General features: G+C 34.5%; 4 protein-coding genes across 6 annotated transcripts; 3 read left to right on the top strand and 1 right to left on the bottom strand.

Annotated features, from left to right (window-relative positions):
- Positions 1-4,796: 4,796 nt before the first annotated feature.
- On the top strand, positions 4,797-6,745 carry LOC18038303 (protein NRT1/ PTR FAMILY 8.1). Its single transcript, XM_006429245.1, has 4 exons — positions 4,797-4,905; positions 5,003-5,220; positions 5,333-5,886; positions 5,974-6,745. The coding sequence occupies exons 1-4, from the start codon at positions 4,797-4,799 to the stop codon at positions 6,743-6,745; spliced, it is 1,653 nt and encodes a 550-aa protein (XP_006429308.1).
- Positions 6,746-9,806: 3,061 nt separating this feature from the next.
- LOC18038015 (protein NRT1/ PTR FAMILY 8.1) lies at positions 9,807-14,108 on the top strand. Of its 3 annotated transcripts, XM_024182277.1 has the most exons (6): positions 9,867-10,066; positions 11,026-11,198; positions 11,302-11,519; positions 11,935-12,485; positions 12,908-13,750; positions 13,912-14,108. In XM_024182277.1, exons 2-5 carry the CDS (start codon positions 11,093-11,095, stop codon positions 13,737-13,739), a joined length of 1,707 nt encoding a protein of 568 aa, XP_024038045.1. In that variant the 5' UTR covers positions 9,867-10,066; positions 11,026-11,092; the 3' UTR covers positions 13,740-13,750; positions 13,912-14,108. The 3 variants fall into 3 exon arrangements, with proteins under 3 accessions (XP_006429307.1, XP_024038045.1, XP_006429306.1); XM_006429244.2 differs by lacking the exons at positions 9,867-10,066; positions 13,912-14,108 and adding an exon at positions 9,807-9,860 and having other exon boundaries at positions 12,908-13,903; XM_006429243.2 differs by lacking the exon at positions 13,912-14,108 and having other exon boundaries at positions 12,908-13,903.
- Positions 14,109-14,667: 559 nt separating this feature from the next.
- Positions 14,668-16,081, top strand: LOC18038302. The gene is made up of 2 exons (XM_006429241.2): positions 14,668-15,245; positions 15,439-16,081. The coding sequence occupies exons 1-2, from the start codon at positions 14,919-14,921 to the stop codon at positions 15,877-15,879; spliced, it is 768 nt and encodes a 255-aa protein (XP_006429304.1). The 5' UTR covers positions 14,668-14,918; the 3' UTR covers positions 15,880-16,081.
- Positions 15,784-19,422, bottom strand: LOC18038014 (pentatricopeptide repeat-containing protein At3g09060). The gene is given in 4 exon segments (XM_024181884.1): positions 15,784-15,825; positions 16,370-16,728; positions 16,832-17,475; positions 17,477-19,422. Coding segments are annotated over 2 exon segments (2,052 nt in total). The 5' UTR covers positions 19,076-19,422; the 3' UTR covers positions 15,784-15,825; positions 16,370-16,728; positions 16,832-17,022.
- Positions 19,423-26,040: the final 6,618 nt, after the last annotated feature.

The raw sequence follows: 26,040 nt of genomic DNA, 5'->3' as shown, positions 1-26,040 counted from the left end.
TTACAGAATAACTATACATCTATCAAGATCTTAGAAACTTGAATAATTAGCATAATAGATTAATTAGTAGTTATTACATGTTTCTTACGAGCTTTATAAATAATAATTTTCAACTTTAAATAACAGTTCTCTTACAAAAATATGGTTGTTATATTTTAAAACGTGGATCAATCACTCAATGAACTATGAACCATAAAATCAAATACATATGGTGAATGTCAAATGGGTAATAAGACCTAGTTTCACTAAGTTTGTGAGAAAACTAAAGGGCATGTTCTGCAATTGGTCATAATTGAGACATGTCAATTACCCTTTAATTATGTATGGTTTTTTACCACTTAAGTATGAATTTTTTAATACTCCATTCCATTCTTGGCGTTGTTTTTTTTTTTAAACAATAATACTTACCCTTTAACTATGTATGGCTTTTTCTATAATTATTTTAACAATATAGATGAAGTAAGGTTTAAAAATTTGTCAAGGACCTAAAGTTTAAAAAGAATATAAGAAAAACCGAAGTATCAACTCTCTCCCTCTCTTTTCTTATAAATTTATATCATCAATTAAGAAAAAATTTAAATTATTGATACACATTTGCTTCAAAGATGCTTTCTCCCATTTGCAAACACCACATCATAAACCTAATAAGATGTTATTTCACATATTTAATTAAAAAACAATAGTAAAATCAATGTTGCAACATGTAGATTGCGTACATAATAAATCTATAAAGCATGTCACAATGATAAACTTTTGACTGCTTTGCTTTAAAGCTTTTGGATACATCCTAAGTTCTTTTTTTAGCAGTATCTTTTTGACTCACCAACAATGAGGCAAGAGTCACATAATGAACAAATAAAAATTGCTTTCAAGAAGTAGTTTTTAGAGTAATTTTGAAGGTATGCCAAAGAGTATGTGTTTGGCCGTATGATCAAATTAGTTCACAACTGCTTACTCACGAAGTTAATTAAATGGTTGGAAAATGCCTTTCATGTGATGCATCAGATAGTAACCCGACGGGACACATGATGATTTGTTTGAAAGTTAAGAATAAATTTAAACCATTGGTGGTTAAGTAACAACCATGATTACAGTACCACCCCCCTTTTATCTATTTTATTTCTATATATTCCTTTGTTATTCTCGAATGAAGCAGTTGGTTAGTGGCATTTATGGAGTGATTATGAATTACTCTTTAGGGTTAACTTGGTTTTAGAAATAGAGATTATCTGTCGGATTATCGTGAACTTGTTTACAAATAAGTTTGTCCCTAGACGGGTCTAAAGATTCTTCAGAAGAGGTTCAATGGCTTTTGGTGGTATTCTAAAGACGAAGGTTCGCACAAAAGACGAAGGTTCTTCAAAGTAATTGGCACAATGTGCAAACGTGAGATATTTTAACAAGGCCATGAGTTACAACATACAAGTAACTTTTTTTTTTGTTATTGATGACAACTTTTTCGCATGTCTACATTCTAATTTTCTTCTCCTTAAATTAGGATGTGTATAAGCGATAATTTGTTGAAAAATTGTTACTATAAACAAAAAAAATTGTGAGCAATATATATAAAAATTTTATGGGTATTAATTAATTCAATTGGTAATATCTCTTAGGTAAAAAATAAGAAATTTGAAGTTCGGACTTGCTCACATAGGTGGAGAGAAAATTTGATTGTCATTAGATTAAAAGATGAAAAAAGAAAAACTTGTCGTCATATTGAAGTTTTGTAAAGTTGAAAAACAATGAAAACACATTTGATGGGAAAATCATAAACTTTTTCGCATGTTTACAAACTAATTTTTTCTCCTTTTCATTGCTAGGTCAATTTCAAATGAACGTAAAACAAGATTGGAAGAAGATGGAACTTAATTTGTTGGTCGGTGAGAGCACCTTGTGCACCTTAGATGGTACTCTAATTCCCAACCTATTCCACTCACATCCTTGTCCCTTCATACATCATTTTCAACATCGTTAGCTCCTTGACTTAAGAAGAGTCGCAACCTTTTATTTTGTATATTACTATTATTTAACTTTTTAGAAGTATTTTCTAAGAATAAATTTGAGATGTAACACTTGGTCGACAATGCAACAAAAGAATTTCTAATTATTCGCAGTTATGCTACTAAATCACACCCCAAACCTCACCTGAATTGAAGATGGAGACTAGATAGTAGATATATAAGGTTTTTTTAACTTTAAGGTGTGTTTACTTCCCGGATTAAGAAATCGGAATTATTGACAACAATAACTTCACAAAATAAAGGCATGAATTGAAATTGAAATCGTGGTGCCCACATCAAATTAGAAATGGAAAATTGGAGATTGATCTCAAGGGGGGTAAAGAATCAGTTTTCCATTCCTAAGAATACCAAATTTGCTCCCATCAGAATTTTAAAATTCTAAATTTCCATTAAATTAAAAATATAAATAGCAAAAAAGAAAAAAGAAAAAAAAACATTCATTTCAAACCCTTTAGCCTCCATCGCAGCCACCTTTTTGCCCTGTCATTGCCATCTGAAATACAAGTGTGCAACCCAAGAGGGAGGGTGAATTGAAATTTTAAAAATTTATCCTAACAAATCCACACAACAAGCAATCTAATGTCTTAACAATAATTGAAAATAATAAGTTCAATAATAGCGTAATAATTAAAGAGTAAGGAAGAAGAAAAACAAACACACGAATTTTTACGTGGTTCGGCAATCCCCGCATACGTCCACGCCTCCAAGCGATCCAAGCTCGAGGATTTCACTAACCAAGCCTTTCCGAGGCTTCAACCGAATACAATTGACTTCGAGGTGTCAATAAACCTTTACAATGAAGAGATTATCTCCCAATCTCTCCACTCAAGTGTTTCACTCACTCAAATTCTTACAAATGAAATGAAGAAATGAAGATTACAATAAATCTCACTCAATGAGTAGATATACAATGATGAAGAACAATGAATGATTCAATGTTTTGTGTTTGACAAGTTGAAGGCTCAAGATATCACGTGTGCTTTTTGTTCATGCTTGTTGGAGAGCTTCAAAATGAGTTGGATTTGAGTTCTTATAGCTTGAGCTCGAAAACTAGCCGTTGCTCACATTCTGGGCTAACCGGTTTGCCGTTTAATGGAATCTGGTAAGCCGGATTTATGTTACCGTTAAGGCAAAATTCAAAATTTTGCCTAACCGGCTTGCCGGTTTCAGGAATCCGGTAAGCCGTTTTCGTTCTGGTGTTTTCTGCCTCGAATTCGGCCTGCCGTTTATCAGTATCCGGTAAGCCGCTTGCTACAGTAACTGCTACAGTAAAATATTTCCCGAAATTTACAGTTTAACCCCAAAACTTTATAAAACTGTAGTATGGCCCAAAACGTTATAAAAGTTTGCAAATAGGTCCAATTTCAGAATTTTAAATAATACTTTCTCAAACCCACAACTTTCTGAAATTATGACTTCGCCCAAACTTTATGAAATTATAGAATGGCCCAAAAACATTTAAATAATTTCAAATAGGTCCAAATCCGAAATTTAAAATACTATCAAAGATTTTAAAATTACTTTCATTTTAGTCCAAAATGCTTTAATTCCATAACATCATTTTCTTATTATAAAAGCACAATTCATAAATCTTTACTTAATAAATACATGTGGTTTGTTATCATCAAAATCAATATTTATAGCCATATAGGCTAACACCATCATTATCTTCATTGTCGCCGGTCACGTTGTCATTATCACTATTCACGTTATCATCGTCGTTGATCTTTGTTATCTTCTTCATCGCTCATCTCCACTGCAATCTTCACTATCCGTCTTCACGATGTTGATGATGATCTCGACATTGTTTGATGATGGCCACCATCGATTCCGATTTATTGCTATTGATGATGATGATGATGATTATTATTATTATTATTATTATTATTATTATTATTATTATATTGATTATTATTATTATTGTTATTTGATGACGAAGACGATTATTATTATTATTATTATTCATAAAAGTATTATAATTAATTAATATATGATTAACAATACTAATTTTTGAGTTAAATTGCTAATAATAATAATTATTATTAATAATAACTTTTGAATAATAATAATAATCACAATAATCAAAATATAAAATTATAATTATGACAAAATTAATTAAGAACTTTACAGTAACTTGGAATAATTTAACTCATTCTGATTTCGATTGTAAGATAAAGTGAACACATCAATGGTAATACAATTGATTTCGATTCTTACAGTTCAAATAAACAACTTATTTTGATTCCAACTCATTCTAATTCTAGCTCATTCTAATCTCAATCAATTCCGATTCTCATTTAGTAAACGCACCATAAAAGCTTAACAAATCTGACCAGTACAAGGAAATGGCTGACTACTAGAAAAGATAAATAAATAAATAGTGAAACAATTGCTTTCCTATAAACGTGTGCCACAATTTATGAACACTCATGTTAAAATAAAATGAGTAAATTCGTTTCTTGATTTGTGATATCTTGATATGAACACCCATGCTGCAATCTGTATAAGCTTCTTTCTGGCGATATCAGCATGTTATTCATTTCTTGATTTGTGATGTCTTCCACAACACACTTCATCAGAGTCAATGAAAATGACAGACATCATCAACCATGCATGCATTTAAGAATTGGGTAATACAATAGTACTGCGTGCCGAATGTCCTTTTAATATCAAAGACTATGAGCTCTGAACCCACCATGCATGCTTTACTTAATATAATTCAAGCTGGAAGGAGAAAATCATCAGACGGTTTCTTGGCTTACAAGACAAGAAGCAATGAGAGCTGAAGAAGATATACATATTAACGATGGAACGATTGATTTCGGCAACAAACCTGCCGTCAAGAAGGAAACTGGAACATGGAAAGCATGTCCTTACATCCTAGGTATTGTTAATTAGATGTATATTAATTTGATGTAAATTTAGATGATCACTCAGAGATGACTGTTTCTAGCGATGCTCGGTTTTGCATATACTTGCAGGAAACGAATGCTGTGAAAGATTGGCATACTATGGAATTAACACTAATCTTGTTAATTATCTCAGGTTCGAACTAAACCAGGGGAATGTTCAAGCTGTTAATAATGTCACAAATTGGTCTGGTACGTGCTATGTCATGCCTCTGATTGGGGCATTTCTAGCTGATGCCTACTTGGGAAGATACTGGACAATTGCTAGCTTCTCCATCATTTATGTCATCGTAAGTTTGTCAAAACTTAATTGTTGCTCTCTGCTAACTTAAGGTCCAAGGAATCATTTTAATCCCACTTTATTTCGGATAATAAATTAATAATTGCTTGTAAATGTTGCAGGGGATGACAATATTAACAATGTCGGCATCTGTCCATGGACTAAAACCACTTTGTGACAAAAGGAATGTTTGCCATCCAACAGGATTGCAAATTGCTGTGTTTTTTGTAGGACTTTACTTAATAGCTCTAGGGACTGGAGGGATTAAGCCTTGTGTCTCGTCTTTTGGGGCTGATCAATTTGATGACTATGACGAAGCAGAGAAGAAAAAGAAGAGTTCTTTCTTCAACTGGTTCTATTTTTCGATTAACATTGGTGCCCTTGTTGCTGCTTCTTGTCTTGTTTGGATTCAAACAAATGTTGGCTGGGGTTGGGGCTTTGGCATCCCAGCTGTGGCTATGGCCATTGCTGTCGTCAGTTTCTTTGCAGGTAGTCGGCTGTATAGATACCAAAAGCCTGGAGGGAGTCCGTTGACCCGCATTTGTCAGGTTTTAGTAGCTTCTTTCAGGAAATTTCGAATAAAAGTGCCTGCTGACAAGTCCCTTCTTTATGAGACTGCTGATACAGAATTTGCTGTCATTGGAAGCCATAAGCTTGATCACACAAAGCAATTAAGGCATGCTACACGCAAAACTAACCAATTTAATTGTCATATGAGCCATTTAGATTACTTTTGAGAGTTGCTTATTATCGATATCATCAGTTTCCTTGACAAAGCAGCCGTGGAGACTCCATCAGATTGTGTTAAAGGCTCAGTAAATGCATGGAGACTTTGCACTGTGACTCAAGTTGAAGAGTTCAAGTCCATTATAAGATTGCTCCCGATATGGGCAATTGGGATAGTGTTTTCTGCTGTATATAGTCAAATGGGCACATTGTTTGTGCTGCAAGGTAACACAATGGACCTTCACATCGACAATTCATTTGAAATCCCCTCAGCTTCACTTTCCCTCTTTGACACAATCAGCGTCATCTTCTGGGTACCAATTTACGACCGTCTTATCGTACCATTAGCAAGAAAGTTCACAGGCCATAAAAATGGGTTCACTCAACTTCAACGCATAGCCATTGGCCTTGTTATTTCAATCTTCGCAATGTTAACAGCCGGGACTCTGGAGCTTGTGAGGCTGAGGGAGGTAAAGAAACACAATTACTATGAGCTCAAGCACATACCAATGTCAATATTCTGGCAGGTGCCTCAATACTTCATTATAGGTTGTGCCGAAGTTTTTACTTTTATTGGGCAATTGGAGTTCTTTTACGAGCAGGCCCCTGATGCCATGAGGAGCCTTTGCTCAGCTCTGTCTCTAACAACTGCTGCGTTGGGGAACTATTTGAGCACACTGCTTGTTAACATTGTGACAGATTTCAGCACTATGCATGGCAAGCCTGGCTGGATACCTGATAACTTGAACTATGGTCATCTTCATTACTTCTTCTGGCTTTTGGCTCTTTTGAGTGTTCTGAATTTGTGAGTATATCTTATGGTTGCAAGGTGGTATACATATAAGAAGCCGGTGGTATCCAGCCATTGATTCGTGATCTTATCTTTTTGTTTGATTTCTTTTGCATCTTTATTTTCACATGAACTCGAATTTATTTTATTTTAAAGGGTCTGATGGTGAATTCAGCAGTGTCAATAATGTTGCTGTCAATGAAAAGCTTATCTATAGACAATTACTATCATTTCATATGGCAACAATCTCTTAATTTTGATTAGTAGTTTCTTAAAATGGTTATTTATTTATCACTTTTGCTTCAAGGTTCTTATATGCGTGCCCATTGACAATAACATAACCAGTTTTTACCGTTAAACACCACAAAACTCTTTGACTGGTCATGGCTAAGACATAAATCTGACACTTATCTTATAGTAGCTGAAAAAGTGGGGTCATGAGATGATGAGAACAACTAAAAACAAAAAGTCTTAAGTTACTTAAAAGCAACAATTTTGAAACTGATAGGCATAATTTTGAGGTAAGCTATCATTGTCATCAACAACTTCCTGGCATGAATTATATGAACTCAGCTGCATCATACAAACTTACAATTATAACATACTTACACGGATAAATAAAAAAAAACTATTTAAAAATTACTCGACTAAACATATCATTTTTAATTTTTAAACGAAAATTTATTCCTACTAATAGTCATAGACACAAAGGACTTTATTCATTTTACCACAAAAAGCACTACCCAACTAGGCGCAAGCGGATGTAGTTCTCACTCACATCTCAATGAAGAAATGCCTAATTGATATATTAACTGATATATATATATATATATATGGATATGTGATTACTGAACAGCTCACAAATGGGAACCCATAAAGCCGACTCAATTTCAGCAAATATAATCCTAATTTCAAATCTTTGGTAAGAAGAAGAATTCAATTTGAATAAGGTAAGAACAAGGTCGGCAATGATGTGTTGATGATGTTGGCAAAAAAGGAAAGCTATGTGACACTGCTAGCGTGATCATGCCAAGCATGCTTTCTATTTGCACTTGTCCACTGAGATAATCTTTGACTGTCAAATCTCACACCAGCCAATTTTGTGGATTCGGAAGTGCTTTTACGGCTTCACAGCAAAATATTTTATAAAAAAATAATATTAAAGTTACATTAAAGGCAATGCTTTCAAAATTAACAGTACTCTTAATAATCTGATATCCCAACCATAATTTGCCCAATACCCCAAAAGTTCAAGCGACATGGAACCGAGTGTGGATGTGATGTGACACATTAAACAAATTTATATGCACCCAAAAAAGAAAAAAAAAATCTGATCGATCATCATAATAGTTTTAAGTAATAGGAAAGAAAAAGCACTTTCACATAATCACATCACAACTCCACTCATATCTCTCACAACTCCTTAAACAAAATAAAAATGCTTTCACATCACAACTCCACTCATATCTCTCACAACACCAAAGTCTCACATTGGTGCGCCTGCTAAGAAAAAACAAAAGGAAAAGCTAGATTTTAGTGCGGAAAAGTGCTTGGGGCCCAAAAAGTGCTTTCAAAATAATCGCTTTCGTTGCCACTTCGGCCTTGGCCGAAGTGGTGGGCTGCTGCCCTCACAAGTATTGTGAGGGCAGCAGTTCTAGCCCCCACAAAAGTATTGTGGGGGCTAAATGTTTTTTATATTCTTCTCCCTTGCGAAATGTAAGTGGAGTATGAACATCCTCTCCTGTGAGGGGTTATTTATATTGGGCATGTACTTCATAGAATTCATTGTAATAATGTAAGTCCCAATCATGTATATCTGATTGTAAATATCAGTGTAATATCTCTGCTACAATAAGCAATTGTTGTAAATATCTGTGTAATGCAGTAATCTGATGATTAATCAGTCTAAAAAAAAAAAAATAATAATCGCTTTCGTTGGACATTGGCATTGTCACATTTTTCTTATCTAAAAGCGGAAGATTCCGGATCCGAACAAACACCGTTATCTTGAGAGAGATTCTCGTCCCATGAACTTACACGCGCCAATATGAAAATTCATATTAGGTCCCTGAGCTTTTGTTGTATTGTTATTCAAGGGCATAATTTGTCCGTCCATTCGTATCAAAAGCGGTCCTGACCTTAGTTACCTCTATTCAAGAGACGGAAATATCCTTATTTTTTAGGTTTACAAATTTACATATTGATTGTCCAACGCATTACAAGGCTAATTTGGTTATTTGCCTAGAGACTGTGGACCTGTTTGAAATAAATGGTAAATTTATGTCCTTACATGAGAAATTAACAAAATCATGGATCTTTATATTATTTACCCTACATAGTAAATCTAATAGGCGATTATTATTGTTATTATTATTTTGAAAAGAATACTAAACACTGCATATGAATTTGGAATTGGTATTTAAGCTTAGTCAATAGACAATGCATTTTCCTCGGAAATGGTTCAAGATTCAAAGATACTAAACATTAGAAGGAAGCGTAAGAATCTCAAATTTAAGAATCATAAATGGTAAACCCACCTAACAAACTTTAAATTGTTAGATCCTTTACTATTTTTTTCCCTAAATTATTTTATATTGTCTCTAACCCCTCTTATTAATGGGATTTCTCATATGAGATTCTTATTTTTATTTGGAAATTATTTTATTTCGGTGGAGAGGTGGATGAAGTTCAAATTATAAATTTTTAACAATCTTACCTCTCAACGAGTTGAATTCGGACAGTCAACTAATTAAAATGACTTAAAAACCACATATGGTGACAAATACTTGGTCTTTCCTTCACTTTTCTACAATAAAAAAAAAAATTCATTAGAAAATATAGGGTAGAGAGCATTATCCTTTTGAATGACATTTTGGAGCTACATATGATATCTATTGTAATTATTCAATATCCAAATATTTTACAAGATTTTTCCATCACAGTATATCACATTTTGCTATTTTTAACACCAGTTACTAATTAGAGTTATCATCACTCTAAAAAATAAAGTAACATAAACGGAAGAAAACAAATTACTAAACATTTAAGTACCAAAATGCAAAATGAATCAGAAAAAGCAATATGAGTTGTACATAAAGGTGGCAACCAACACATATGTAGGAGATGAACAAAAGGTAAGAGATTTTCTCTGACTTGAATTCGGTCTCTCTCTCTCTCTCTCTCTCTCTCTCTCTCACACACACACATATTAAATTCATCATCTTTTTGGTGTGCACGAGTTGGAACCGGACCTTTTGTTGTGTCCTGGTTTTGCTCGCCATTCACACCAGGAGCCTATACTCTGCTTTCGGATCTCTCTGTTTCTTCACTTCATATAGAGGTTTATAAATCTCTCCACTCTCAAGATATTTTTCTTTATCTTATTTTCTTGGTGGGGTTTTGTTCTTATATTCATGCATGCATGCTTGTGTAATTTTCTTCTTTGTCTTTCTCTATATTGGGTGTTTGTTTGTTCTGAGTTTTAGGGATTTTGATCATCTTTATGTATTAAAAATCGTGTATTTGGTTTTTTTGTAATGTATTATTAACACGTCCACTTTAATCTTGTATTAGGTTTTATGCTGCCTCATTTGTTTAAGAATGATCATTTTACATGATTCTTGATAATAATTAACAATGTTTATTTTATTGTATGGATTCTGAGTCTCTGACCATCTTAGGGTAGCCGTGGAAATTTTTAATTATTTTGTGATAAGTTGACGGGGTGTATCTCTTAAATTTTGTTTTGCACTATGGTCAATCTTTATCTCCTCTGAGGCTCCTTTCGGTCTTATGTAGTTGGCTTCTTTCCTTCAGTTAAAGTTTTTGCCGCAGTGTGGAGTTCATCATCATGCCTTTGACATCATCTTTGGTTTTTTAGTCAGATAAAAGTGTTTTCTTATTTTGTTTTTAATTTTTTTTCCATTATTATCATTTGCCTTGACTTTGTAGCTTTAAAGTAATCATTGATGTGTACGTGGTGTCAATTAGTTTATTTGAAAACATTCATTGACATCCTTATAAATCTACGGGTGCTTACATGCTTTTCTGTATTGTGTTGTATTACATAAACATGTATGGTAAGTGAATGGTTCACGTATGTGTATCCTTGTGTGCTCTAAATGCTACCGGGAAATTTGTTGTAGTATTCCAGATATTCTTCCTTTCATGACTGCATCCTCAATTACCAAACAAAGCACTAACATAAATACATATTCATCATAATGTTTAGTATTATTTGTTTTTATTTGTATGATGATTGATTCATTCATTCTTAGATTAAATCCGCTGATTTTTTAGGTGACATGTTGAGATAGAAGAATCGAGTACAACGTTATTTGAACTATAGCACATCCGTGAGGATAACATGGCAGAAGAAGATATCTATACGAAAGATGGGACTGTGGATATCCATAAAAAACCTGCTAATAAGAAGAAAACTGGAAATTGGAAGGCATGCCGCTTTATTCTCGGTATGGTTTTAAACATCTATTGTTTAGTGTAATACCATCTGTTTTTGTTCTTTCGTGATAGAATGCACCTGAGATATTGAACAATGAAGACCCTTTATTTCAGGAAATGAATGTTGTGAGAGGCTGGCTTATTATGGGATGAGTACCAATCTGGTGAACTATCTCCAGAAGCAGCTCAATCAAGGAAATGTCACTGCATCAAACAATGTCACGAATTGGTCAGGAACCTGCTATATTACTCCATTGATTGGAGCATTTCTAGCTGATTCGTACATGGGTAGATTTTGGACCATTGCCAGTTTTTCAATCATCTATTGCCTTGTAAGTTTGGTTTAAAGTCCTTCTCTTCTGTTAAGATGTTTTTAAATTCCTAAATTCTATTTCTTGACATTAGACCTGTTAATTGCAATTTTGATCAAATTCTTAAGAGCTACAACAAGTTGTTTCATTCATGAATGCTTCCTTGTTTTAAGTCATTGTGATTTTTTTTTTTTCATTGTAATTTTTCACATTTTCCCATTCATAACTTTCAGTTCCTTTGTAGGAGATAGCTTTTCTAATATAACTGATTCCTTTTTCCTTTGAAACTTTGACGAGGATTCTCAGGGGTTGGTTTTATTTGTGACATCTGATCTGGTCTCTAAATAATAATGAATTAGAATTAAAGGGCTTAAGTAAGTCATTATTTTTGCATAAATCATGTTGTCAATCATCTATCTGTTTATTTGTCTCGCAGGGAATGACATTGTTAACATTGACTGCTTCTGTCTCTGGATTAAAACCATCATGTGACAAGGATGCCTGCCACCCAACAGGGGCGCAAACAGCAGTCACTTTTGTTGCACTTTACTTGATTGCTCTTGGGACTGGAGGCATTAAGCCATGTGTCTCATCCTTTGGTGCAGATCAATTTGATGAAACTGATGATGGTGAGAGGGAGAAGAAGAGCTCTTTTTTTAATTGGTTTTACCTTTCAATCAATATTGGTGCACTTGTTGCTTCCTCTGTTCTTGTGTGGATACAAATGAATGTGGGCTGGGGTTGGGGTTTCGGAATCCCGGCAGTTGCGATGGCCATTGCAGTTGTGTTTTTCTTCTCAGGCAGTCGGTTGTATCGGATACAGAAACCTGGTGGCAGTCCGCTTACAAGGATAATGCAGGTTATAGTTGCATCGTTTAGGAAATCGAATGTTGTAGTTCCTGCTGATAAGTCTCTTCTTTATGAGACCGCAGATGAGGAATGCAATATCCAAGGAAGCCGCAAACTTGAGTCCACGAGCAAATTCAAGTAAGCATATTTCCATCTCCTAGCACATCGGATATGAGGTCCTTTTTGTCACTAATCAGTAAGAAGTATCTAAATTAATCTTACGTTCACATACCATTTTAAATGTACTGTAGTTCAAAATAATCACTGGTCATTAATATCCGATAATGTTTGCTAGAGGATTCGACTACTGTAGACATGCCCTGATATCTCACCTCATAATGAGAGTTCCATTTTTATTCATGTGCCAAATTAGCAAATAAGCTTTCATAATTTGCCACTGTAATTCAGTTACATAGTCACTAAATTCTTTAAGAAGACTAAAGTGGATGTTCTTGAACCTCTTCTTGGACATTCCATTTTTTACATGGTCTTAAGCTTTTCATTGGTTTGCTAAAGTTGTATGGTTGATCAGTCCTCTTAACAAAATTGTGAAATTACAGGTTCTTTGACAAGGCTGCTGTGGAGACTCAGACTGATCGAGTCAAGGGTTCGGCAGACCCATGGAGACTCTGCACGGTGACTCAAGTTGAAGAGCTCAAGGCCATAATCAGATTGCTACCAGTATGGGCATCTGGAATTGTTTTTGCAACTGTGTACAGTCAAATGAGCACGATGTTTGTTTTGCAAGGCAACACAATGGACCAACACATGGGACCCAACTTCAAGATTCCATCAGCGTCCCTCTCCCTCTTTGACACTCTCAGTGTAATCTTCTGGGCTCCTGTATATGACATAGTTATTGTCCCATTCGCAAGAAAATTCACAGGCCATGAACGGGGTTTCACCCAACTTCAACGGATGGGCATTGGACTTCTCATCTCCATATTCTCCATGGTTGCTGCCGGGATTTTGGAGGTTGTTCGTCTCAACATAGTAAAGAGGAACAACTACTATGATCTTGAGACAATTCCAATGACGATTTTCTGGCAAGTACCACAGTATTTTATTGTTGGATGTGCTGAAGTTTTTACTTTCATTGGACAGTTGGAATTCTTCTATGACCAGGCACCTGATGCTATGAGAAGCTTGTGCTCGGCTCTATCACTTACAACTGTGGCAGTAGGCAACTACTTAAGTACGCTGCTGGTTACCATTGTCACCAAAGTGACCACAAGGAATGGAAAGCTTGGCTGGATTCCAGATAATTTGAATCGGGGCCATCTTGATTATTTCTACTGGCTCCTCGCTATCCTCAGCGTGTTGAATTTCCTTGTGTACCTATGGATTGCAAAGTGGTTTACCTACAAGAAGGCTACTGGACGTGCAAATTGATAGAAGGAATGGTAGGTGGATCAATGTGTGTTTTCTTTCGGAGTTTCAGTTTTTTTGTGATTGATAAAAGAAAATGCTTTGTACATATAGTTTTAAATATCAAATTTTTAATCTAGAGTATCGATATTTGCTATATTGGTTTAAATTTTTGGGGTTCGATTTATGCTTGCAGTTCTCCGTTTGGATTGACAAAGCAGGTTCACAGCACTGGAAGTTATGAGTTGCTTCAAAATACTTGAAAATTATTTGCTGTGTCCGTATTAGAATTATAATGTGTTGACTGTTCTTGGCCAAGAGGAAGAAGGCCGAACTACTTAATGTGTATATAGAAAATTATTTAGTGAGTGTTTTCACATTTTACCAGATAAACTCGTATGTATATACTTATTGAGAGCGTTCTCTCTTAATTTAGTAAAATAGGGCCACATAAAAATTCAAACTCGAAACTAAAAAATTCGAACTCTAATATTAAAGATAAGATAAATTGTATTTTTTTTAAAAAAAAAAATTTCTTACTATTTAGTTTTGTCTTTCACTTTATTAAAATAAAAACTCCTTTACGCGAGAATTATTCTATGCATATTAGATTCTAAATGCCAAAAACATAATTTTAAAATATTTGATTGAAAAAACTATAGAGTTTTGGGAGACAACACTTTTTACAATGTTAACAATGTCTCACATACTTTAGCAGTTAAACGTTTTTTTTTTTTTTTTAAATACAACTTGACAATATTTGATTGAAATATATGAAAATTATTTTATAAATTAAATAAATTAACGGGAATGCTTCTAAAAGAGGTGCCATCTTTTAAATAACTTTTTATATTTGAAATTAAAAAAAAACTTCAAAGAGAAAAGAGGAGTAAAATATATATATATTAAAAGAAATGGGGATGCTACTAGTTCCAAAATAATAATAAGAAGAAGACAAACCAGCAAGGGCCCAAGTGGATAACTATGCAAACGAGTGGGTCCTCTTGTGGTTAAGCTTAAGCTCATGGACACATTTTAAAGATCAATGACAATTTTTAATTTTTGGGGAAACGGGTCTCATTTAAGTGAACATAACAAATACAGGATAATGTAAAGAGAACGTGGGGCCAAAAAACTTCCAACGTCTAATACAAAACCCTCACTCTTTCTTTTTTCTCCCTCAGTCCAAGACGCAAAGAAAAAATGATTGCCCTCAAAGCTATTCAAACAGCCTTAACCCCAACTGCACATTTACTTTTCCACACACGAAGACTTACAGGCACAAGAACTTCATTTGTGTCCCTCTGCAAGTCCAAAGATTCTGAGTCTGAAGAATCCCCATCCGAAGGAGATATTAAAAAACAAGAGCTGCTGGCAAGAATTGCAATGCTTCAAGCTCAAAAAGTTCGTCTCACGGACTATTTGGATGAAAGATCAGCTTATCTAACTCAATTTGCCGAAGAAGCCAATGCTGAGTTCGACAAAATTGGAGAGGATGCTCTCAAAGGACTAGACGAAGCTAGCTCTCGGGTATGCATGATATCTTTATAGCAATTTGTTTGTAACTATTCTGCTTCTACTTAATTTGAAAAACACAGCTGAAGTGCAAGATTACACTTTTTCTTGGTAATGTTTATCGATAGCTGCATTACATCAGACATTAATGACCTTAATTGTCATGCAATAAGGTTCATAACTCAGTTGTTTGATTAGAGGCTCACAGATAATGGAGAATATAGAGTCTCAAATGCAAGCCTTTGAAGAATCTGCAGAAGAGAACAGAATGGAGATTGAAGAAAATGATAGCAAGTTAGCAGAGTTCCAAGGTCAAATGGAAGAAGACCGGAACGACGGGCTGTTCTTTAAAAGCCTAGGGCAGAAAAAGCCGGTGGGAAAAGCAAAAGCTACAGAGGAAGTGAAGAAGATAAAAGAGATTACTACAGAAAGCGCAGGATCAAAAACCAGGCGGAATATTTACCTAGCTTTCATTGGTCTGCTAGTCATTGGAATTGCTGATTCTTTCATCTCTTCATCCGATTGGAGAAAAGTTGCTGTTCTGGGAGCAATATTAGTGCCTTTGCTTCTTCAGTTCCTCCATGAGCAGGGGATGCTGTCAGAAACAGAAAAACGAGGACATGAAAAACCTGACCGAGAAAATAAATGAGAGCCCTTTCCCTCCTCTAGTTTATTGATTATCTTGTGTAAAACACTAGCCTTAGTTTGAAAAATATAGCATGATACATAACCCCATGTGATATCTTAGCACAAGGGACTGATACATCAAGCAACTTTGCTGTTGCATCATCTTCATCTGATCTTGGTGATATCACTGCAATCACCAAAACCCAATGTTGATTGAACATGTATGATGCTTTGCAATTTTTTCTGTCATCATATCTGCACTAAAAAATTTTGGATTCCTCATAAACATAGTTTATAACAACGTAAAATTAGTTTCAGTTTAACTTCTTCTTGGAACTGCTAAAACATATGAGGTGAAAATTTGATGCAAGACAGAATTAAAGACAAACGACTGGCAAGCAAAAGGAAAAAGCTTTCTGCCTGATGCATCTAACATCTAAACACCAACCCATTCCCAGTGATCCAGGGACAAGGTAACTAGACTGAAGTTTAGTTACAAATGATGCATCTACCTAAGTGGAAAAGGAAATAATAAACAGCATGTCGTTAGAAATTTGATGTTTGATACTCAATGGCATTCAATTGGTTCATCAAACATGGGTTGTAGGTTTTCTGGTATAAATATCCCCAGAGTAGCTAGCACATCCACTCTGGCCTTGATCTGACCACTCCAAAAGTTCCTCCCAAATTTTCTTTTTTCAATCTAGATGAGTTTCTATATATCCCTTAATCCTCAAATGTGTGACAAGATCTATGACCTCAGAATTGAATTAATTAACTGTAATCTCTGGGATTCTGCATGCCGATTGACAAGAAGGATTTCAAGGGTTTCACCATTTTGATTTAGTTGTCATTCCGACTGAAAGCATATCTGCAAAAATGAGCATGCATGACTGTTTCAGGAAATGAATAGAAACATAATGAATAAAAACATAAGGTTGTAGTTCTTTTATTTTTGAAAGAATAGCTCATACCTCAACTTCAATGCAAAATGCTCCATTCTTGCACCCATTGGCTTTTTAAGGATGGGTACTGGATCCTAGCACCTGAACCCAGAACTTCAACGGGCTTGCCCACAGAGTAGTTCCAGTATTTCTTCTTGTGCAGGGCCTGAAAAATGGTGGGAGTCAATACTTACTACCAAGCTTTTCTGAACAACAAAAGATCATGTTGAAGCCCCATTGTTCATCACTGCTCTCACTAGTATGTGCCATGTAATGGTGGTTGGAAGAATTCCACGACACAAAGCATCATTCAGGAATTCAAAGGCATCTGACATTCTACTGCAGGAACATAGCCCCTTGAGACTAATATTATAAGATATTATATCAGGTCGCAGCCGTTCTTCAAGAATATGATTCCAAATCTCCAATGCCTTATCACAGTCTCCAGTCTTAAAAAGCCCGTCCATAAGGGTGTTATAAGTTACAAGATTTGGAACACAGTTCCTTTTCTTCATGTTTGAATAGAGCTGCAAAGCATCTTCAACTTTGCCAGCAGAGCAGAGACCATGTATTAAAATGTTGTACATAGTTACATCAGGTGTAAAACCCTTCTGAAGAAATTGGCACACAATTTGAGAGCCACGTCGATCTCTGCTTTGACAACGCATTATCACAGCTATATGTGATCATATCGGGCTTCCACCCTTTCTCTAGCATTTCCTTCACAAAACCGTATGCCTCACCAAATCTTTCGACCTTACATAAACCATTGATGAGAGTGTGATATGAGACAACAGTTGGAGAACAACCCTTCCTGCTCATCTCCTTAAAAAGGAAAATTGCATTCTCAAGTTTTGAAGCTTGGATAAACCCATTCATAAGTGAATTACAAGTATAAGCATTCAATTTACAACCATGCTTATCCATCCGATTGACTAAACTGGCTGCATCAGCCAATCTCCCTTCTTTGCATAACCCATCAATCATGGAGGTAAATGCAAACACATCCAAATCACCTCCTCCTTCTTCTACCTCATTTAATATCTGAATTGCCTTATTCAAATACCCATTCTTACACAATCCATTTATTAGAACTCCATGAGTGGTGGAATCAGCATTACAATTCTTCTCCCGTAAGAGCTCCCAAATGGAAATAGCTTCATCCACCTTCCCATTCTCTAATAAACCTCTGATCAATATATTGTAACTCACAACATTGAGACAACCCTTCCTACCCATCACCTCCCACAATTCAAAACACTCTTTCATCTTCCCCGCTCTACAAAATCCATCAATCATAGCATTGTAAGTAACCGCATCAACAAAAATTCCACTTTCTACCATTTCTCTATAAACCCTTTCAGCCCCTTCAACATTCCCTGCCTTACACAACCCATGTATAAAACTACAGTAAGTAAACGAATCCTTCTCTCTTTCATTCTTCTTCATCCTATCCCACATTTCCAAACACTCATCAAACCTTCCACATTTACACAAACCATTAATCATTACATTATAAGTAACCACATTTGGATAGACCGACGTCTCCATTACCAACCTCTCCCAAATTTCCTTAGCTCTCATATAATCCCCCTTCTTAAAAAACCCATCAATCAAAATATTGTAACACACGACATTAGTTTCCACCCCTCTCTCAAACATTTCATCGAACACCGCCAATGCACCCAATAAATCCCCACTTTTCACCAACCCATTGATCACAGTACCATAACTATAGACATCAGGCTTCAAACCCTTTTCCCACAACGAATTCAAGAACCGTTTTGCCTTCTCAAACTGTCTCTTTCTACACAGAATCTTGATCAAAATATTATAAGTTTGCAAATTTGGTGAAATACCAGCAGTTTCAAAATATGAAATGAAAGACTCAGCCCGGTCCCACTGTTTCGACTCAACAAAAGCATTTAACAAAGCATTGTACGATCTTACACCAGCCTCACACCCAAATATTTCGTTCATTCGTTGAAATACATCAAGCGCTTTATCGGGCATTGAGTTTTTGCCATAAGCTTGAATAACTGATAAAGCAACATCTTCAGGGCAATAGCATTTCTGGATTTCAATTAGTTCCAAGATTCTGCTTACGTGGACGACGAGTTTCGGGTCGATGAGTCGGCGGAGGATGTGGTGGAACACATGCGGCGAGTGAGCGTAACCAGGTTCGCGAGTGGCTGAGTCGAACAGGGCGAGCGCGGTGTGAGGATTTTTCTCTGCCTTGAGGAGATTGAGGAGTCGCTTCGCGGAAATGACCATGGCAGGGGTGGTAATATTGTGAATCTTTGGAAATCATTTTATAGCAGGCTTTCGCAGGACGCCTAAGGATTTCCCGTCGGCGGGAAGGAAAAGACTTTACAAGCCACTGACAATCGTTTATGGTAATGGAGAGGACTCAGAACTACATGGATGTTGGGCTGTTCAAATCGGGTGGGTCATTGGCCGGCCCATATCTTTCAGCTAAAGTTGAAATGGGCCCAACAATCTTTTTTTAATAAGCCCGACATATATTAACGATTATAGTCCAGCACAGGAGCCCTCCATTTTTAGAGATGAAGATAGGAGGAAGTACCCACTAACTCAACTAATGATAGACAATATTTTAATTTTAGATATATATTTTAAAATTCTGGTTTATATTATATGACTTTTTTAAAACATCTTTTTTTTTTAAATTTTACGTAACATAAATACATTACTATTTTATAAATTTATAGATAAGATTACGTTACATAAAACATTACAAATATACTATTTAGTGCATTAAAAATTTATTGGGACCTAGGTCAATGTATGATAGAGAAAGCCCATCTTAAAAATATACCCCTGAAAGAATTAGAAATCTATTCACACAATGTATGAACTCAACCTTGATAATAAGATGAGGAGATGACAACTATTAAGCCAACTATTTTCTCTTTTATTATAAATAAAGTTAGCCATGTTGAATATTTTCACAAATATTGGTATGCAGCAAATACCCATAAACAAACTTTCGTAGTTGGTCGAACAAAGAATTTGTATAGTACTTAGATAATAATTTCTCTTTTATATAATGATATATGAAAGATTGTTATAATTGTTGATGATATATATAGGAAGCACAGATAATACAAAAACAAGGTGTTATATGATAGTAACCAAGTGAATTCTTACACTTTGAATTTTGTTAATTGTCGATTGATAGTCATAAAAAAGAAGAGGGAAAGTGAAAATAAATAATTGACATATATGAGTTCAATATTAAGTGGTGGTTTTGTAATATATGTGTGGTGGTAGTTTTATAAATTTTAATAAAGGTATTAATCTATTTTTTCTTATCTATGCCAGACTACAACTCCATTCAGCCAAATAATGGGTTTACCCTTGAATGAAAATGTAGTGAAAAATCAAATAAAACTATAAGATAAGCATGAAAATTGTAATTTCTTTTAGCTTCTGGATATGTTACAATTGAAGCACAATTAATGAACCTATTTATAGTCATTCTAAGTTACTAATCACCCATAATATCCAACATAAATCACCTAATACTCAATCACCATGCATGGAAAAATTAGCAAATAATGTCTAGCCATTTTGCTGACCAATCAAATTGTATGAAGTGCCTAGAATTAGGGATGGCAATGGGAGGGAAAGAGAGGGGATCGACATCTCCGTACTCATCCCTGATGTTCTGTATATATCCCGGTCTCCCATCTGAATTACTAAATGGAATTCCCGTCCCTTCCCTGAATAATAATAAGGGATCTCCGAGGATCTTCGATTATTAAATAACTGATTTTTTTTTGATAGTGTCGTTAGGGTGCACCAAATTTAAAACCTTACTAATAACATAAACAACTAGTACGGAGCAAGTAAGGATCGATTCCACAAAGACTATGCTAGTTATATTTATTATCAACTCTAAAGCAGGACTTAAAATAAAATAATAATAGTAGTAATAATAATAAGAATAATAATATAAATTAATATAACTAAAGAAAATGACAATTATAAATAAAATGGGGGTTTTATAAAAATTTAACTAAATAGCAGGAAATAAAGAAATTAAAACTACGAAAACGATAATTTAATAAAAACTCTAATTAAAGAAGAAAGAAATAATATATCAGTTCTATAATCAATTTCTATTGAAACTATCAATCGTAGACAATAATAAACCATGCTAGTCTCAATCTTTCCTTGGTGTGTCATTAGACAAAACAAGCTCTTCACCCAATCTCTAATCATTAAATAATTTAAAATAAACTCTTTAAATATAATGGAAGCATTAAGTCAAGAAAGATATCTAGTTGATCTAGGTAATAAACACACAAGCTCAGATTATTTAACCTAGGTTATGTTCTCCAATTGAAATAACTGATTCTAATCTGCTACTAATGATTAAAATATCATGACAATTATGGATTAAGAATTTTAACCTATCAATAGAATTTATTCAACTCTTATTTAATTGACCACTCAAATAAAATAAGAATAAAATCATAAACATTGATTACAGAAGAACATAAACAATTTCAATTAAATAAATTGAATGATAGAAATTGAACATTAATTATATGACATGTTTAGTGTTTTAAATTTTCCCTCAACCAAATAGAAAATCTAGCCTAATATAATTGAATTGGAAATAAAATAGTTGATGAAACCAGTCATGAAGATTAATTTAGAGGGCTGACTCCTCTTTTATTTATCTTCTCTTCTTGCGGCTGCAATCTCCAATTCTCCTCTTGGCTACCGGTTGTGTATTTGTTCAGAAGCCAAAGGTTGGCTTTTATAATTCTTGGTGGCGGACCTATTTGGTACTGTTTGCCTCCTCCAAATCCATGATCAACAAGGAAACTAATGCCTTCCACATGCCGTCTGAAATCAAAGCCATTTAATCACACGCATGCAGCATGCTTGATTAAATATGGCAATTTCCTTTTTCTTCAATTTGCTTTCCATATCATATAAAGCCATGCATGTGCAATTGCCAATTCCAATTCTTTATTTGCTAATGCATGTCCACTGAATGCTAGCTTGCCACGGCTTCTTGACTTTATTTGCCCTTCTCTTTCAATTGGTTTCCAATTTAATCTTGATTGTTTCCCAAATTAAATTTCTTTATGCCTTTTTTTATCCATAATCTCCAATTAAGTCCCTATCAAGTAAAATAATATAATTAACTAGCAACTATAAATTAAGAATAAAATCTACAATAATAAAATATGCGCTTATCAAATTCCCCCACACTTAACCCTTGCTCGTCCTCGAGCAAACCTAGAACAAAAATAAAACAAAAAGAAAATCTAAACTAGTCTACTTTCGTAGGAAATCACGATTGCGTTTAGCATATGCAACAAGCCTTTAAACCACTAGGCGGCCCTAGTAGATGAGTATAGTCTCGTGAGGGCTTCAACGATGATACCCATAAACATCATTTCATTTTTTTAATAGCATAAAAGGAACAAAAGACTTTAAATAAAACACAACACTAGCCTCAAAGATTGCATAAATTATATAGCTCAAAGAAAATTTCGAATATTATCAAAGTTCTAACTTTAATTCAATAGTCAATCCCATCTCTCTTTGGATTCTTGTAGTGTGTGTGTGTGTGTGAATCAACTCAATCAAAATCCATTCCTAAAATCTTCATTATCAATAGCCTTTGCCTTGAACAAAAAAAAAGAAAAAAAAAGAAAAGGTCAAACTAATCTTATCATCTTAATCTTCAAATTTTTTTTCTCACATGCATTTGTGTGCATTTTCTTTTAATTTTTTTTTTACCAAATGCACTTGATTGATTTTTTTTAAAATATCTATAGTTAGGATCTTTCACTCTACCCCTTAAGATAACATTTTTCTCATGTTAGATTATTTTCTACATACTGGTGATACATAGGCCTAAATTACTCAAGGATATCTTCATTTTTAACGATTATAGGTAGTTATTTCTGACTATGGTGCAAGTGTATACTACACTGTATTGTGGAGATAAGAATCAAGATAAACAGTCATTTACTCAATCTAAAATTCTCAACTCAGGATGCATCAATCTCAAATTTTAAGTTAAAGTTATGAAAAATTTGATATTAGCGCTCATGGTTTAAAGAATCTCAATTGAGAGGAAATTAACAAAGAATCAAATATAAATAAAGAAAATATTCAACCCTTTTTAAGAATCATATTCATTGGCTTATATTCAAGACAACCAATTTTTTTTTGGTTTTTTTTAATAGAAAAAGAAAAAGCCAAAGCAACAAAAACTAAGTTTGAAATCTTCCCCCCCACACTTAATTCTTACATTGTCCTCAATGTAAGCTTAAGCTAACAAAAGAAAGAATTAAACATGGGGAAATAAGAAGAGACACACAAAAAACAAATAGAAAACTAAATTAAAAATAAAATGGATAAAGTAAATGAGAATGAAAGGTTAAAAGATCAAATATGTTACGGCGTGCTCTCAAAATCTAATCTCCAGTCATTGAGTTGCCTCCCAATAAGTGCTTGGTTTATTATCCTCAGCCTGACATGGTTTTCATGTTTCACTCATCAACGTATGTGGGTTTATAGAGTGGAACCTCCTCTACATTGAATGTATGAAAGTTTTCATAGTAATACTTCAACCTATGACCATTTACCTTGACCTCTTTACCTGTCTTTAAGCTCCTAATCTCAACTGCACCATGAGGAAAAACATTAGTAACAACAAAAAAGCCAACCCATCGAGAACGTAACTTACATGGAAATAACGTAAGACGAGAATGGAATGCAAAACTTTTTGTCCTAACTTTAAAGTTCTTTCTCAAGATCTGCTTATCATGAAAAGCCTTAGTCTTTTCCTTATAGATTTGCGAATTCTTATAAGCATTGTTCAAATTTCCTTTAATTCTTGTAATTAAAGCTCCCTGTGTTGGCTTAATTCTTGTAATTAAAGCTCCTTATGTTGGCCAGCGGCATCCAATTCCATATTATATTGTTTCACAGTCCACCATGCTTTATGTTCAAGTTCCACCGGAAGATGACAAGACTTACTGTTAAGTGTTAGAAAATGTATATTTATAAAGAAGAAAATCGTCATTTTACATTTCAAGTCTCACTAACATTCTTACTTTTATGTATTTAATTCTCTTGTGATTTAATTATGTGTGTTGTATTATAATTAAGTATTTTATGTATTTTAGGGCATCGTGGTCATTTCACAATGAACGAAAGATCAGACAGCAAAACAGACATCACTTTTGAACTCAGGACGGTCGAAAACCTTAAAAGGAGCATAAAAGGAAAAATAGCACTGTTCACATATAGTGTACTATTCACGTGTACGGTATTGTCCACGTTACTGTTCATGACACTGTTCACATTTATGGAACGATGACGTGGTATTGACCAATAATGTGGCATTGACTGATGAAGTGTCACGATTCTATTGGACTTAAATTCTTATGTACTTAAGACATCACTTTTGAACTCAGGACGGTCGAAAACCTTAAAAGGAGCATAAAAGGAAAAATAGCACTGTTCACATATAGTGTACTATTCACGTGTACGGTATTGTCCACGTTACTGTTCATGACACTGTTCACATTTATGGAACGATGACGTGGTATTGACCAATAATGTGGCATTGACTGATGAAGTGTCACGATTCTATTGGACTTAAATTCTTATGTACTATTGATCGGTGACGTGGCAGCATGTAAGTGGACCAAAAATCGTACGTACGGTACATGCATATACACAAGATAACTTACAACCAAACTGCATCACTGTTCAAACCGCGTCACTACTCAAACCACATGGTCAAACCACGTCACTATTCAAACAGTGTGGTCAAACCGCGTATTGTTGACCGATGACGTGGCGCAATCCTGAGCGTCCGAAATGTTTTTAATCCGATGGCCATGATTTAATCTGATGGCCACGATAAGCCCTCAGCACCATATTGATTAGAATGTGGTTCATGAGGAGTGGAAACCCCCCTTATGATTTAATTGACATTAATAATGAATATTTAGTCTATTGTGCATGTTGATGCAGATCCAGATACCCAAGTGCTTCATTTCAATAGAATTCATTTTAAATTTATTTCCGCCATTCTAATTTAAATTTTAGAATTTTTCAAATCATTTTCACCACAAATACAACCACCCTCTTAAAAAATTAATTCTACACATAATTAAAATTCACCTCCTCGTGAGATCGACACTCGTCATCGTTAATATATTTAATAATAGATTCGTGTGCTTGCGAGTTTAATAAAATTTGCATAATACTTACCATATACCAACCCGTAAGTTGACATACCAATAGGCGTCTTTATGCAGTTTTGTAAGTCCAAAGTGCATCATCAAGCCGTAAGCTCTAACATTTTCTATTATGATTAACTTTCTTTTAAAGGATTGATTTTACTTCCTTATTAGACACCTTATCTTGCCTTTTAGTTTGTAGATGATAAGATGTAAAGATATTGTGAGTAATGTTGTATTTCCAAAAGAGGGCTTCTATTGACTTGTTATCAAAGTGAGTGCCTCTGTTGTTGATAATGACTTTTGGGTTCTAAACCTCGCAAAGATGTTGCACTTCATAAAATCTACCACAACCTTAGAATTGTCAGTTCGGGTAGCTTTTGCTTCCACCCATTTTGAAACATAATCAATTGCAAGAACAATATAGAGATTACCAAACGATGAAGGAAATGGTCTTATAAAATCGATGCCCTAAACATAAAAAATCTCTACTACAATAATGGGAGATTGTGGCATTTGATTTCTAGGTCCCAAATTACTTGTTCTTTGACAACGATCATAAGATTTATCAAAGAGATATGCATCCTTAAATAATGATGGCCGATAAAAACCTCTCGCAAGTACCTGAAGGGTTGTTCTCTTAGGTTTAAAATGTCCTTCACAAGCCAAAGTATGACAAAAAGTGAGAATAAAAATAAATTTAATTTCGAGTACATATACTTCCACAATTATGGCTCGTCCCACATATAGTACTTTGAATTACTCTTGATCTTGGCCTTTTGTCACGGGTTAACGCCTCTGGTACTGTTTTAATAACCAAGTAATTTACAATATCTGCGTACCAAAGGCTAACCGTACCTACCTGTAATAACTGCTTATTCGAAAAGTTTTCATGCATTGGAAGTACATCTTCGTTATGGGTAAGTCGACTCAAATGATCTGCTACCAAATTCTTAGAACCTCTCTTATCTAAAATCTCTAAGTTAAATT

This window comes from Citrus clementina, unplaced genomic scaffold, assembly GCF_000493195.1.
Source record: "Citrus clementina cultivar Clemenules unplaced genomic scaffold, Citrus_clementina_v1.0 scaffold_6, whole genome shotgun sequence".
Classification (NCBI taxonomy): domain Eukaryota; kingdom Viridiplantae; phylum Streptophyta; class Magnoliopsida; order Sapindales; family Rutaceae; genus Citrus; species Citrus x clementina.
This window is presented reverse-complemented; position numbering and strand designations above follow the sequence as displayed.

Coding starts and splice junctions, on each gene's coding strand:
- LOC18038015 (XM_024182277.1), top strand. CDS start 11,093: ATGGCAGAAGAAGATATCTATACGAAAGATGGGACTGTGGATATCCAT. Junction 11,520..11,934: donor TTTCAATCATCTATTGCCTT/GTAAGTTTGGTT, acceptor TTTGTCTCGCAG/GGAATGACATTGTTAACATT. Junction 12,486..12,907: donor GAGTCCACGAGCAAATTCAA/GTAAGCATATTT, acceptor GTGAAATTACAG/GTTCTTTGACAAGGCTGCTG.
- LOC18038302 (XM_006429241.2), top strand. CDS start 14,919: ATGATTGCCCTCAAAGCTATTCAAACAGCCTTAACCCCAACTGCACAT. Junction 15,246..15,438: donor TAGACGAAGCTAGCTCTCGG/GTATGCATGATA, acceptor AGAGGCTCACAG/ATAATGGAGAATATAGAGTC.
- LOC18038303 (XM_006429245.1), top strand. CDS start 4,797: ATGAGAGCTGAAGAAGATATACATATTAACGATGGAACGATTGATTTC. Junction 4,906..5,002: donor AGCATGTCCTTACATCCTAG/GTATTGTTAATT, acceptor ATATACTTGCAG/GAAACGAATGCTGTGAAAGA. Junction 5,887..5,973: donor GATCACACAAAGCAATTAAG/GCATGCTACACG, acceptor CGATATCATCAG/TTTCCTTGACAAAGCAGCCG.